The sequence below is a fragment of the Tamandua tetradactyla genome, chromosome 7 (assembly GCF_023851605.1).
Source record: "Tamandua tetradactyla isolate mTamTet1 chromosome 7, mTamTet1.pri, whole genome shotgun sequence".
NCBI lineage: Eukaryota > Metazoa > Chordata > Mammalia > Pilosa > Myrmecophagidae > Tamandua > Tamandua tetradactyla.
The window spans coordinates 11,382,298-11,398,203 of NC_135333.1; the positions used below are offsets into that span (position 1 = coordinate 11,382,298).

Here is a 15,906-nt window from a genome sequence, read left to right on the forward strand (position 1 = left end):
TTTTATACTTTACAATATATTTCATATTTGCTGCCATGTTTCATTGTTGGAGATTATGAGAATATGCCTATGATCATTAGCTGTATTATACAGATGGGGACATTAAGCTCCACAGACTAAAAAACTGTCTGGAATTACATAGCTGCTAATTAAGGCAAAGAAGATGAACTGAAATACAGATTTCCCATCTCCGTGTGGATCAAATCATCGGAGATCCTGAGTCTGGAAATGTTCCCTTTTCCCATCTCCCTCCATTCTTAAGCTTCTTGTTAGTTTGGTTTTACCATTTCATATTTGTTCATCTTTCCCTGTTACTTTTTTGTTAGTATTCTTGACTGCTTTTTACATTTATTGGCTACTGATTGCATACCACTTGATAAATTCCCTTATGCTCTAATATCTGTGAGAAACACCAGCTTTACATTCTATAATTCTGCTTTGGAATTTACCTTTACCCAATCTCTATAGTTGACTTATCTTAACCTCCTCAGAGAAGAATTTGCATTATTGAGTTTGGTCATTTATCCCTCTAATCTAATATCCAGTTTCTAGCAAGGCCATGCAAAGTTATTTCAGAGGGAAGCAAGGTGTTCCCCTGTACTAGAGAATTAGCAAATAAACTCCTTCTTGTGACTCTGCATTTATACCTTGAGAAGATTATTTAGTTTTTTTTTCTAGTGTGTGATTTTACTAGATCTTAGGAAACTGCAAGAAACTTCAGATTATCTCTTTATTGAATATTTAATATGGCGTTCTTTGATATATTATCTTATTCACCTAGTATTTCACTTGAAATATGTAAAATACGTGTATTTTTTAAAGTTACATATTAATAACAAACCTCTTTTGACTAGATGCTTATTTAAATGGTTTTGGTTATTTAAATAATAAATTTTTGTCCACATTAGCTTTCTACTATTTCTTGACATGATTTTGAAGCAAATTATGTACGTTATATCTTGAAATTCTCAACTTGTGTTAGTAGTAGGATCATCGCTCAACCATTATTTGAATATTTCATCTTCAGTTATTTCTAAATCTGTATAATCATCACCTGTGACGTTTTATATTATGCATATTCCAGGGCTCTACCCTCAAGAAAAATGACTTTTGAGATTGGAGAATAGGAACTAGGTGATTCTGATGTCCAGCCATAAGTGGGAACTATTTTTCCAATGTTCTACAACGTTGGGTTTCTAAGAATGGCACAGTAGTTTAGATAATGTATTCAGTGTACATTGGACTTCTGTGAAGTATCAGTTATTGTGCTAGTACTTAGGTGCACAGAGATAAATATGATACCAGCTCTGTCTAGAGGTGCTTGTGTTATAATGAGATTTAGCCCAACAGTTGCATTATAGTGAGTATATTGTAACAGGAAAATATTCAGTCTTAGGAGAAGGAGAAAGAGGCTCTTCCTGAATCTGCCCTTGCAGAGTTGTGTAAGAGCTGGGGGGTTGAGAGTGTTCAGGAAAAGTGTGTCGGAGGAATGCTACTTTAACCCTCATGTTCAGGGAGCAGTCAGACTGGTCTTTCAACAGTGGAAAGTAGAGCAGAAAAATAAGGAGCCTTTAAATGTGTTTTAAAGGGGAGGGACATGAAGGCAATGTTTAAAGAAAGTTTGTCTGAGAGCAGGACTGGAATCCTGGGGGCAGAAGGCTCCTGCTGTAATTGTGATGAGGCGATAAGAGCTTGCACTAGGCTGGTGGTAGTGGAAGAGGAAGCATCAGAGGAATTGAAAGTGTGAGTGGATATGGGAAAGGAAGGGATGGGATGAGTTTCCATCTTGAAGATGGGGCGTGGGTTGATGGTAGAGGGTAGTGGTGTCACTGACCCAAGATTCAGAGGTTATAAAGTAGAGCTGGTTGGGCAGAGGCTGATGAGTTTCTTAGTTTTCTTTGTCTTTTGTGCATTTACCCTGAGGTCTAGCACAATGCCTGATGCAGAGTAGATGTAGTAGTTAAAATATTGGCTTGGTTGTCTCTTCAGTGAATTAAACAAAGCTTAATTTCTCTCTTTCACATAAAAGTCTGAACCGGCCCATGTCTGGGGAGGAAGTGTGGCTCTGTTCCACCAGTTTGTTGGGATTCATTTCGCAGCTCTCTTGTAGCTTCCCTTCCGCCTGTGTGTAATTTGGCAGAGGATGGCTTACTTCCATAATTTTTCTTGTCTGAGAGGAGGAAAAGGAAATAGAGGTCATGCAGCTTCCTTTTTGAGGCTGCCCTTTACTGCTCCATGTATTCCATTGCCCTTAATGTGATACGGCTGCACCTAGGAATAAGATAGGTCATGGAATAAGATAGGCCATGGAAAAGGGTATGTTAGCTGGCCAGCCAAATACCCAGCTAATTAGGTGTTATTTATTGCTTAAAAGGATGAAGGGGATATTGTGGCAGGTTCTTAACATAGAATCTGCCACATAGGTCCTTAATTTTCTTGAGTGAATGGGCTTAGAATTTGATAATGTTGAGTTTAAGGAGGAGGGAAGGCATCCAAGTAGAAATGCCCAAGAGGCAGTTAGAAACCCTGAATAATGGTTCAGAACAGTGAACTAAAACATAAGGTGTATACGAATACATAGGCATTCAAAAGGTCATGGGTATGATTAGACTGGAGAAAAGCAATAACAAAAAGAGCAGAAGAGAAGCCTTGGAGAGAGGGTTTATGAGTTAGGTGGCAAGAAGTGTAAGGGAGAGAATCCAGGGAAATACTTGGAGAAGTCACCATCTAAAAATGCAGAAAAAAATATTGTTTACTGAGGCAGGAAAAGAAACAGATGATGATATTGTGCAAAGTATGAAAAGTTAAAGATGGCAAAATTAAAAGATCTAGCAGTCAAGGAATATGAGAGACAAAAAAGCTATTGAGCATGGCAAGAAATTTTAGTTAAAACTTACAAATGCCAACATTAAGCTCTATTCAGAGCATTAAACAGGGCCAGTTTACAGTGAGAATAGGGTCTGTTAGAGAAGGAAATTGTTCAGGGGAAATTTAGTAGAGGAAAGGTACTATTTAAGGTCTGGAAATACGTTCAAGAAAATGTTGCTAGTGATTGTAACATGGTTGATATTAGAATGGAACTTTCTATTACAAGTCTGAGTTGACATTTTTAAGTAACGATAATCAGGTAAGACTTCTATGAATAGTAAAAAAATTATTATAATTTCTGCAAGTAGTTTTATCTAGGTTAGTTTTTGCAAATAGGGAATACATTTGCATGTAGTCTGTTTACTGACCCAAAAGTGAGGCCTGATCAACAAACAAGGAACCTTTAACACAGATATGATCTTCAGTTCCATTTATGTTTTGAACTTTTTTAAAAAAATAAAAGATAAGTTAAAAAAAATCTAGCTGCAATCACATAAGTTTAGTGATTTGTCTGGAGTTAGATCTTCTAGACCCAGTGCTGTCCAATAGAAATATAATGCAGTATACTTTTGTAATTAAAAATTTTCTGTGGGCCACATTAAAAAAAAATAAAAAGAGAAGATGAAATAAATGTTAATAATTTAATACAAAGTATCCAAATATTATAATTTTAACATGTGATCAATATAAACATTTAATGAGTTATTTTACTTTTTTCCTTTAAGTCTTTGAAATCCCTGTTATTTCAGGTATCCAGTTAGTCACATGGGGCTGGTTGCTCCCATATTGGGCAGCTCCATTCTAGGAAACTGATTAGTCATTTTTGCTCTTGTTTTAACGTTGTCACTAGTGGTGTCCTGCGGCATGAAGGGTTTTCCCCTCATTTTAATTGTGGTAATTACATTAGATATTAATGCTAATATGCGTGTTTAGTCGATTAGTACTAAACTGTGTTACTTTTTGACCACTGTATTTAGAAGGTACAGTAAGTGAATGAGAAGTAAAGGTTTTTCTCCCCCCACCCCCCCAAAGTACTTGACTTGAAATGTGACCTAAGAGGTCTTGGTTATATTTAAAATTACTGGTAGGCTAAATATGAAAAGCAAAGTGAAAGGTAGTTTTTCTTACCCTTTAAATACTGTCAGTACTGTAGTGGATACTGTCTTCTCTGTCCACGCTCTTGTGATGGTTTTATAGGCATTAGTTAGCATTATCCCATTATAGTTTGAGAGTATTTTTAAACCTCCAATTCATATTTTCCCCATGCCCCACATTTTTTTTAACTTTTTTTATTAATTAAAAAAATTAACAAACAAAACATTAAGATATCATTCCATTCTACATATACAATCAGTAATTCTTAATATCATCACATAGTTGCATATTCATCATTTCTTAGAACATTTGTATCGATTTAGAAAAAGAAATAAAAAGACAACAGAAAAAGAAATAAAACGATAAAGAGAAAAAAAAGATTATACATACCATACCCCTTACCCCTCGCTTTCATTTACCACTAGCATTTCAAACTAAATTTATTTTAACATTTGTTCCCCCTATTATTTATTTTTATTCCATATGTTCTACTCTTCTGTTGATATAGTAGTTAAAAGGAGCATCAGACACAAGGTTTTCACATTCACAGAGTCTCATTGTGAAAGCTATATCATTGTTCAATCATCATCAAGAAACATGGCTACTGGAACACAGCTCCACATTTTCAGGCAGTTCCCTCCAGCCTCTCTGCTACATCTTGAACAACAAGGTGATATGTACTTAATGCATAAGAATAACCTCCAGGATAACCTCTCAACTCTGTTTGGAATCTCTCAGCCATTGACATTTAGTCTCATTTCACTCTTCCCCCTTTGGTCGAGAAGGTTCTCTCAATCCCTTGATGTTAATTCTCAGCTTATTCTAGGGTTTTTCTCAGTCCCTTGATGCTGAGTCTCAGCTCATTCCAGGATCTCTGTCCCACGTTGCCAGGAAGGTCCACACCCCTGGGAGTCATGTCCCACGCAGAGAAGGGGAGGGTGGTGAGACTGCTTGTCATGTTGACTGGAGAGAGAGGCCACATCTGAGCAACAAAAGAGGCTCTCTTGGGGGTGATTCTTAGGCCTAAATTTTAAGTAGACTTGACATGTCCTTTGTGGGGTTAAGTTTCATATGAACAACCCCCAAGACTGGGGGCTCAGCCTATAGCTTTGGTTGTCCACACTGCTTGTGAGAATATCAGGAATTCAACTTGGGGAAGTTGAATTTCTCCCCACTCTCACCATTCCCCGAAGGGGGCTTGCAAACACTTTTCTAGTCACTGATCAAATCACTCTGGGATTCATCGGGGGATCACTTTGGACAAACTAACAAAATCTCATGTCCTACCTGAGATTTCAAGTACTTATGACATTCAATCAAACAATCTACATGAGTTATATTAGGAAATGCTCTAGTCAAAATATAAACTTTGTAACAAATAAACATTTTCTGCTTTAGTCTCACACATAAGGTGACATTTTAAAGTATTAATTATCATCTATTTTTATCACCCTGCAATAATGACATTCCTTTGTTCTTCCTCATGCAAAAACATTTTTAAAATTTGTACATTGTACATCTCACTATTATTATACATGCTAGGCATTCCTAGATTATACCATCTTGATCTTTAACATCTATCTTTCTTTCTGATTTCATTTATGTCTCCAACCCTCCTCCCTCTATCATTCTCACATTCAGCTTCATTCAGTGTTTTAACATAATTACATTACAGTTAGGTAGTATTGTGCTGTCCATTTCTGAGTTTTTATATTCAGTCCTGTTGCACAATCTGTATCCCTTCAGCTCCAATTACCCAATATCTAACCCTATTTCTATCTCCTGATGGTCTCTGTTACCAAGGAAATATTCCAAGTTTATTCACTAATGTCAGTTCATATCAGTGAGACCATACAGTATTTGTCCTTTTGTTCCTGGCTAATCACGCTCAGCATAATGTCCTTAAGGTCCATTCATGCTGTTACATACTTCATAACTTTATTCTGTCTTACAGCTGCATAATATTCCATCATATGTAAATGTCACAGATTGTTTAGTCAGCTGTCTGTTGATGGACATTTTGGCTGTTTCCATCGCTTGGTAATTGTTAATAATGCTGCTATAAACATTGATGTGTAAAATGTCCATTGTGTCCTTGGCCTCATGTCCTTTGAATAGAGACAGCATATAGATGGGTCCTGTTTTTTAATCCATTCTGCCAGACTATGTCTTCTGACTGGAGAGTTTAATCCATTAACATTCAGTGTTATTACTGCATGGGTAGTACTTTCTTCTGCTATTTTGCCTTCTGGATTTTATATGTCATATCTAATTTTCCTTCTTTTTACCTTTACTCATAGTCTTCCTTTCTACACTTTTCTCCACACCTCTCTCTTCTGTCTTTGTATCTGTCTCTAGTGTTCCCTTTAGTATTTCTTGCAGAGCTGGTCTCTGGGTCACAAATTCTCTCAGTGATTTTTTGTCTGAAAATGTTTTAATTTCTCCCTCATTTTTGAAGGACAGTTTTGCTGGATATAGAATTCTTGGTTGGCAGTTTTCCTCTTCTAATAATTTAAATATATTATCCCACTGTCTTCTTGCCTCCATGGTTTCTGCTGAGAGATCTGTGCATAGTCTTATTGGGCTTCCCTTGTATGTGATGGGTTGCTTTTCTCTTGCTGCTTTCAAGATCCTCTCTTTCTCTTTGAACTCTGACATTCTGATTATTAAATGTCTTGGAGTATGTCTATTTGGATCTATTCTCTTTGGGGTATGCCGCGTTTCTTGGATCTGTAATTTTAAGTCTTTCATAAGAGTTGGGAAATTTTCAGTGATAATTTCCTCCATTAGTTTTTCTCCTCCTTTTCCTTTCTCTTCTCCTTCTGGGACACCCACAACACATATATTCATGCGCTTCATATTGTCTTTCAATTCCCTGAGTCCCTGCTCATATTTTTCCATTGTTTTTCCTATAGTTTCTGTTTCTTGTCGGATTTCAGATGTTCCATCCTCCAGTTTTGAAATCCTATGTTCTGTCTCTCGAAATCTACCATTGTAGGTTTCCATTGTTTTTTTCATCTCTTCTACTGTGTCTTTCATTCCCATAAGTTCTGCGATTTGTTTTTTCAGACTTTCAGTTTCTTTTTTTTGTTCTTTCCTTGCCTTCTTTATGTCCTCCCTCAATTCATTGATTTGGTTTTTGATGAGGTTTTCCATGTCTGTTCGTACATTCTGAATTAATTGTTTCAGCTCCTGTATGTCATTTGAAATGTTGGTTTGTTCCTTTGACTGGACCATATCTTCAATTTTCTTAGTGTGATTTGTTATTTTTTGCTGGCGTCTAGGCACTTAATCACCTTAATTAGTTTGTTCTGGAGATTGCTTTCACTTCTTTTACCTAGGGTTTTCTTGCTGGATGAATTTGTTGTCTATCTGTTCTTTGACATTCTGTTCAGCTTTATCTGGACCTCTAGCTTAAGTTTTGTTTAACAGAGGAGAATTTTCCAGTTCTTGTTTTCTTGTTTCTTGCCCTGCTTGTGTGGTACCTTTCCCCCCACACACAACACTTAGGAGGGTCTGCTTAGATATTATAGACCCCAGCCAGATTTTCCCAGAACAAACTGGTCTCCTATCAGGAGGAAAGAGTCACCTGCGTCGGTTTTCCCTGAGGGTGAGACCCACCAGGTTGAAAGACTTACCTGTGAAGTCTCTGGACTCTGTTTTTCTTATCCTGCCCAGTATGTGGTGCTTGTCTGACTACAGGTCCCACCAGCATAAGATGATGCAGTACCTTTAACTTTGGCAGACTGCGGTACCTTTAACTTTGGCAGACTCACCCTGCTGGGGGCATGGTGGAGACAGAGGAGAGGTTGTAGGCTGGTTTTAATGGCTTCAAATTACCAAGCCCTGGTTTCTGAATTCCTTGATGGAGGGATTCCACCTGAGTTGGGCTTCACCCCTCCCCTGGGGAAGGCACAGGGTCCAGACAAGCCCCCAAAAGAGCTCACTTCTGCCTATGTCTGGGGCAGTTGCAGCCTGAAAAGTCCTGCTGCTGTATCCAGAGGCAGTCAAGCCTTTATAGATACACAGCCACAAAAACCTCTGTTTCCTTCTTTTTTTTCCCCCCTTTTTCTGTCAGTCCTGCCCCCTTGGCGCTGGGGCAAAAATGAGCAACCTCCGCTTTGATCAGGTTCACCTAAGCTGGTGGCCTATTTTCAGTAGTCAGAATTAGTTAATTAGTTCCACAATTGGTGTTTGATTGTGCCCAGTCCCTGCTGCTGGTAAAGTCCTTTCCTTTCCCCTCTGGAAAGCAGCCTATGGGGTGGGGCACTGGCCGCCGCAGCTTTGGGAACTCACGGTTCGGGGGGGTGCTCGCAGCCGGTCCAGACTGGGGTACGCTGTGTGTCTGGTCACTGACGTGGCCCCAGGAGCTGTTCTGTACTGTTTCTGGTTATTTAGTAGTTGTTCTGGAGGACGAACTAAAACACGCACATTGTTAAGCCGCCATCCCAGAAGTCCATGCCCCACATTTCAACTACACTTATTTTTTTTGTTGTTTTCATGATGGTACTACTATTAGTCTTTGTTATACTGTTGGGATCAATTATTGACTCTTTGAAGAAAAAATTACAAATTTCTGAAGCAATAATTGTTTTTATAAAGTATTTTTTTATCCTTCAGTCTTTTTTTTCCTCATTTATTCAGAGTTAAAAAAGGGGCAATTCCCCCGGACAATCAAATTACTCCTTTTCTTTTTTTTTTTTTTTTGCATGAGCAGGCATTGAGAATTGAACCAAATTACTCCTTTTGATTTGTTTTTCTTTAAGATTGAAAATTAAAATTAATAAATTATTCCTGAATGAGTTGTTATATATCATCTTGCCTTGATTTCCTTCCCTTAATTTTTTTTTCCTGACTCACATTAAAGGAATAATCTGGGATACAAAGTGGCCTAAATATTAAATCTGAGGTTTTGCCTAGGGTTCTGTGAGCTGGAGGCAGCAAGGTAGCATGGCCTTTCATATGGGGATACCTGGGAGCCTGCAGTATCACTGGGAGTTTTGCTTCTGTCCTTAATCTTGTGGGGGAGGGCATGGAGGATTATTAATCAGTTTTCAGTCAGGGTCTTTATTATTATGCTGAACTTGCTTCCCCAAGGTACTATCCTTTGTGCGTGGGGCAGTACTGTGTACAAATGCTTCTCAAACTATCCCTGGTGAATGACCAGTTTTTAAATCTCTAATCCATCTTATCCTGATACTTTTATAAAATATAAAATATACAAGTAACTAGAAAAATGAAAATTAAAAAAGCCACAAAAAAAACCCAAAACACATACAATTCGATTCAACTGGAAGAATGTTGTTCTATCAAATTAATATAAAATGTCTGATACTTGCTGTCAGTTCCTGCATATATTTATCCCTTTATGGACCAATAACAAACTTCGCAGACTGACAGTGTCCTGTAGTCTGCATTTTAGATAGCAGTGCTTTACATCTGCTCTAATCCTCATATCAACAAAGTATGTCCCCTACTTTATAGATCTGAAAGATTAAATAATATGCCCAAGGACATCTGGGTACTGGAGCTGAAATTTAGACCCAGTTGCAGCTAATCCACAAGAGCCCTTGCTAGAATTAGGAAAAGACGTCCCTTCCCTTAGAGCTGGCTGGATTCCAGCCTTTACTCCCACACAGGGTAGCCTTGTATAGAACATAGCCTGAATCATTGGATAACATGGCTCCGTTCAGAACTTACCTGTGCTTTCCCTTCCTCCCTTTGCCAGGTAGAAGGGTAGGGAAGCCAACAGGGGGAAGGAAAAGAAAAGTAGAGACTAAGACATATCTCTTGGTCATTTTATTGTGCATTATTTATGGAATAATAGTTGAGAGAGAGAATAAAACTCAAGTTGAAAATAAAGGTGAAAACTAATAGCTTTAAATATTTCTAGTCAAGTTGTCAACCTTTGTTTGGGAGTACCTATTAATTTTATGTATATGGCCATAAAATTCCCATTATTGGAAATTTGTATCAGCCAGTTAGTTAATGGCAGCTCAAGGTAACACAGAAAAAATGTTATTATTTAGTAATCTATGTGCAAATATGTGTGACTGCATCCCCCTTATCCATACTGCTTCTGTGTTACACTTGTACCACAAGTTCCCAGTAGTGGCTTAATTTACCAATTAAATGAAATATATATACATATATTTAGTTTATATATATAATTAATTAAATTAACAAATATATGTATATGTTGGAAAATAGACCAAGGATATCTCCTTGATGCAGCAATCATTCCAGTAAAAAATGAATTAATGTTAGTTTAAAATATATTTCCAGTTTTGCAGCCTAATTACATTAACTATATTAGGGTCCTAAAAGTTTTGACTTAGACCATGTGTGGTTTTATTGTTTCATGGCCAAATATTATACCTGGTCAGTGCAGATGTATCATTGGTCATGTGGAATGCCAGCGAAGTGAATTTAAATGAAGATATCATATGCAGCTACTGGAGAACTACCCTTTGCTAATATGGGCCTCACTTTAGGAAATTAAATGGGAAAGAAGAATGAATTATACTTTTGTATATTTAACCTCTGTAATGCATTTGTCACTTTTCTTCCTTAATAGTGTATGAATTAGTATCTCAGTGGCCTGAGTGAATCAACATATAAAAGTTTCCAAACATTTTTTTTCAAAACATTTAAAATTCCCTTTGAAGTATTTTTCTTATAGCTATTGTTTATTGCAATGAACAAATTGTATGTTAGGGGCATTGCTAAGAGTGTCATGTGTATTAGTACACTGTAATATCTGCTACAGCCTTTGAAGTTGATGCTTGTTCTAGTTTGCTAGCTGCCGGAATGCAATATACCAGAAATAGAATGGCTTTTAAAAGGGGGAATTTGCTAGTTTACAGTTCTAAGACTGTGAAAATGTCCAAATTAAAGCAAGACTATAGAAAGGACACCAACAAGAGGTTACCTTCACTCAAGAAAGGCCGATGAAGTTCAGGGTTTCTCTCTCAGCTGGAAAGACACATGGCGAACATGGCGACATCTGCTAGCTTTCTCTCCAGGCTTCTTGTTTCGTGAAGCTCCCCTGGGGTCAAATTTCATCTTCATCTCCAAAGATCTCTGGCTGTGTGGGCCCTCTCCTTCTCGTGATTCTAAAAAGGACCATCTCCAAAATGCTTCCTCTGCAGTAAACCAATCAAGATCCACCTGGAATGGGTAAAGTCCCATCTCCCTCTAATCAAAAGTTAATTACCCACCATTGGGTGAGCCACTTCTCCATGGAGATAACCTAGTCAAGTTTCCAAACCTACAGTGCTGAATAGGAAGAAACAGCTGCTTCCACAAGATGGATCAGTATTAAAGCATGGCTGTTCTAGGGTACATAATCCTTTCCAACCAGCACAATGCTGTTAGTTTTTGTTGTTGTTGTTAGCTGAGGAAACTGTGACCTTTCCAGGACACATAGAAAGCAAGTACCAGAATCTTAGACTGCCAGAAGCACAGGCATTACCTGGAAGCCCTGCCCTAGACCTAGGAATCAGAATGTGCATTTTTAAAGGATTCCAGATGACTAATAAAATTTGACAAATCTTGATTTAGTTCTACAGGCTCCATGTTCCTAAACCCTACAGGGAAGTCTAAGATAATAATTGACAGAATAATCTGAATCCAATGTGGCTTTAGGGGAGAATAAAAATAATTCTTATATGTTCGAATTCTGTAGATTTCACATTTGTTAATTCTGCATTTTCCTATTTCAGCAAAGCATTCCGAAATCTTCTTAGAGAAGCCTATTCTTTCTTCCCTATTATATTTGTGCTCATTTATTTCTAAGAATTTCTAGTTTGATATCTTTGGGCTTGTTATCCAGGGTGTTGAAGCAAAGAACATTTAATGTCTTTGGTCCATAATACAAAGGTTGAGCTACTGTACGGGCCTGTGGGGTCCATTGTTTTAGGTATCTGTCCTCTTCTTAATATATTCGTTTTGGAAGGGTGATGGATAATTACTGTTCCTACCTATGCATTTAGAAATCTAAATATATGCATCAAGTGCATTTGAATTACAATAGAAAAAGCAAGTTCCAGGGATGAACTGTGAAGCTTTTAAAACACAGATTGATGGTTCCAATCCCTGGAATTTCTGATCAGTAGACTTGTGGTGGGATCTGAGAATTTGCATTTTTGATAAGTTTCCAGGTGACGATGATGCCTGTGATGAGGGGAAAGACAAGTTGCAAACCACTTGTTATTGATTTTGGGAAACTGGTTAGGATTCTGTTGAATTGATGGATGTACGATATAAAGTAAGCCTAAACAGTGACAACAGAGTAGGGGAAGAAGGATGGGTTCCAGAGATATCAAGGAGCTACGGCTGACTTGTGCAACAGATCTGAATAAGCAGTGGAGGAAAGGTAGGCGTCTAGGTTGGTTTCTGGATTTCAAACTTTCATGAGTGGATGGAGGATGGTGGTACCATCATATAGAAAAAGAATGTGAAGCTGGCTGAGGTTTTGGAGAGTGGAACTGATTATGAATTTGGTTTTAGGCATGTCAAATGGAGATTTATATGGATAACTTAACTGGAAATATCTTTTAAGAAAGTAGGATACTGCTGAACTGAAGATGGAGTTGTAAGAATACAGTTATGAGAGCAGGCATATATGTCTGTAGAAGAGAAATTATAGATCACAAAGTGAATAGAGTGAGATACTGAAAACAGAACTCTGGGACAATAACACTTTTTAAGGTGAAATCATAATAAGTCAGTTTTAAAAAGGACTGAGAAGGACTGGCAGGAGCGCTGAAATAGAGTTTTATAAAGAAGTAATCAACCCGCTCACACTACAGGGAGGTCAAATAATGCATTAATTCAAATGTACCCATTGGATCTTGTAACCAGAAGATAATAGAAAACCTTGTAAAAGTTATAGTAAAAGTAATTTTATCAGAGTAGCATAGATGCAATCCAGAAACTGTTTTCCAAGGCAGAGTACATCCTTTGACTTTTCTGATTTTAAATTTCTTTTTGTTTCTAGCTCTGAAGAAAATAATGCTATTATAGAAATAATGTGGCCTATGAGTAGATTCATATTCAAGTTCTAGGTCCATTTTTCCAGATGAAATTTAATAAAGCATTGAAGAAACGACCTTAGAATTAAAATGCCTATGTGTTTTTTTCGAACCTAGCAGTAATCTTTGAGAAGGCACCGGCTCTTTTGAGGCATGCCCCTCACCACAAGACATTTTCACAAATGATTGTGGAGGCTTTTGTGGTTGGTCTTTCTGAAAGTGTTTTATTTCCCGCTCCATGCCTGCTGGGAACCAAGATGCTTTTATTGCTATTAAGAATACTGTTTTAATCTTTGACTCTGTGTGACAACTGGGTAAAACTGTTTCTATAAATTAATTTCCTAATGGAACCAACTTAAACCAAAAAGGGAGACATGGTCAACAATTGTGATAGCTGATAAAGCAACTTTGGATAATTTGATCATAACTTTTTTTCTTTCCTTTTCCTGCAGTGTTTCTCTTCAAAGATTTAAAATGAAACACTGAGAGTAAATAGAAATTACTCCTTTCACTGATCAGGTCTGGGATAATGGTTTCATATGCAGGACTTATTCATGGTGTGTTATAGTCTGGAAACTATATTTAAACATGTCCATTCTGTAGCTGAATGCCTACTACCGTTTTAGGAAATCTCATGGGTTGTATGAGCAGACTCCTCAAGACTTTCTGGAAAGCCAGAGTTGAGACTGAGCTGACACAGCCCTTGTTGGATTTGATGCTTGTGGACCTCTATGAATTAGTTGGAAAGTTTTCTACAAAATGTGGGCCAAATGCAGAAAGAGAGGAACTGCCAGGAAAATAGTGAGCTTTCTAAAAGACCCAGAAAAAGCACATTTTTCTATTTTGTGGTAAAACTAATCTGATGTAACAAATTCTCTGTGAGCATACTTTTATTTTACCTTTCATTATTGACCAGTGTTTCAAGGGCCCACATTGAACGAAGAACACTTTTAAAATCTCAGGTTGCAAATTATCAGTGTGTAATTCATTATTTTATAGAAACCAGACTAATTTCCTAAACCCATTAGAAATTTTATTTATTGACATATGTCAATAAATAAAATTAAGTTGATGGTGAATATTGGGAGGAAAAGTGATAGATTTGAAGATTCATGGTATAAAATTCAAAGGCTCTATAAATAAAATAATTTTGAATGATCCAAGTAATGGCATAGTGTTTTCTCATTTGTTTTTCATTTAAGATTTTAAAAAGCATGTTATTAAGCATAGCATTGGAATTCAAGTTAACATTTGTCCTTTTTCCTTTTTTTCTTGAACAGGTTGTCAAGTTATTAAGCAACAAAAGATCACAAGCTGTTGGAATATTAATGTCTAGTCTTCATTTAGATATGAAAGACATACAACATGGTAAGTACAAAAATAAAAATTCACCTTTTGAATGCTAAAATTTTGGCTCAAGGATGTGATGTTTCCTGGTAAAATTATTTCAAACTTAGAGTTTCTGTGTATATTGAGGTTAGTATATTTCCTGTAAGTGCTACAAACTTTTTTCTATGATTTTATCTGTTAATTCTCATCTGATATATTTTGGCTGCATTCATAAATATTTAATTTTAATATCACACAACATAGTAGCATCACTGCACTCTCTCACTGATAGAGCACATCTGAAGCATCTGCTTCCTGAAGCCAGGCTTAAAGAGTGACTGATACACACTGACGAGAGCCAGATAGTAGGGACGCTGTTATATTACATGAGACTCAGTGAAAATAGAAATATTTTGAGATGTAGCATGCCCTCAAATATTTGATGAGCTAAATCAAAAAAGAAGAAGTAGACCTATAACTTTCTACCAGGTCAGCTTCAATCAGTGTGGGAGTTACAGGGGGGCATGTTTTAAGAATGTTTTTAAGATTAAACATGTCAAATAGTAAACTGGATTACCATGGTTAGTGACAAAATGAAAATTCAAAACTATTCAAGAGGCTGAATGATCATTTGTCTCAGATATGTTTAAAATGGTTATTATATTCGACAGGAGATGGGCATGTTCTTTTAGTTCTCCTGTTCCAAAGTACTGTGAGATGCTGAAATGGTCACTGAAGAAGATTCATTGTAGATAACGCTCTAGGAAACTGGTCTCTCTTCTTCTAATTATTTGGGACGTATTTATAGTGTAAACTCCTTGGCTTTTCTACGCATAGAAAGATTGAACTATTTTTTTCTAATAACCATCAAAGATGGTTTCAAATTGTTTCTATCCACTTCATATTATTGTTGGTGATCCAGACACATGGAAGCAGTAATATCATGACCTTTACTTATTTCTTTTATGTTGTTGTTTTAACTTACATCTTACTTACATCTTGATCCAGGTTTATACTATATTTTCTATTTTTGGAATTAGGGTGATTTTAAAAAACATTTTCCTAAGGGTCTTTAGTGTCAGTATTTTAATAATTGAATTCTCCCTGACAATTGACAGGCGTTTCTATGCCATATCCTCCTATCACATTTATGCAGAGAGATATTGCCTAAAGGTGAAGAGAGGAATTAAATTTATATTCAGAATGTCCTTTAAGCTGCCAAGGCCTTAGAATAGATTTAAAGCAGATTGAATTATCCAAAGGAATGCCAGTTTACCTATTAAAGAAATATGGTTTCAAGTATAACACAGACCTTATAAATCATGAGAACATTTAACTGGCTTTCTAGTGTACCCTTTTATGAATATGGATTCTATTTGTTAGGCTTAAAATATTGTGTGGAATAGTTCATAAATAGCACAAGCTTGGTGTGCCCTGTCAATTGATGAGTAACTCTTAATCACAATTTAAGTTTTCATTAAACTGTTTTGATGATGAAGAGACTTCCTCAAGCTAAAACATTTAGGGTAGTAGTCATAGAAGAGGACGCCAAGACTGGCGCCAAAAAGTACTTGGTGTT

General features: G+C 36.8%; 1 protein-coding gene across 1 annotated transcript in view; it reads left to right on the plus strand.

Annotated features, from left to right (window-relative positions):
- The window catches only part of FMN2 (formin 2), a 376,404-nt gene that overhangs the window by 181,184 nt on the left and 179,314 nt on the right, over positions 1-15,906 (plus strand). The window contains exon 5 of the mRNA XM_077167810.1: positions 14,279-14,366. Within this exon, the coding sequence (XP_077023925.1) occupies positions 14,279-14,366 (88 nt within the window). The remainder of the gene's footprint in view (positions 1-14,278; positions 14,367-15,906) is intronic.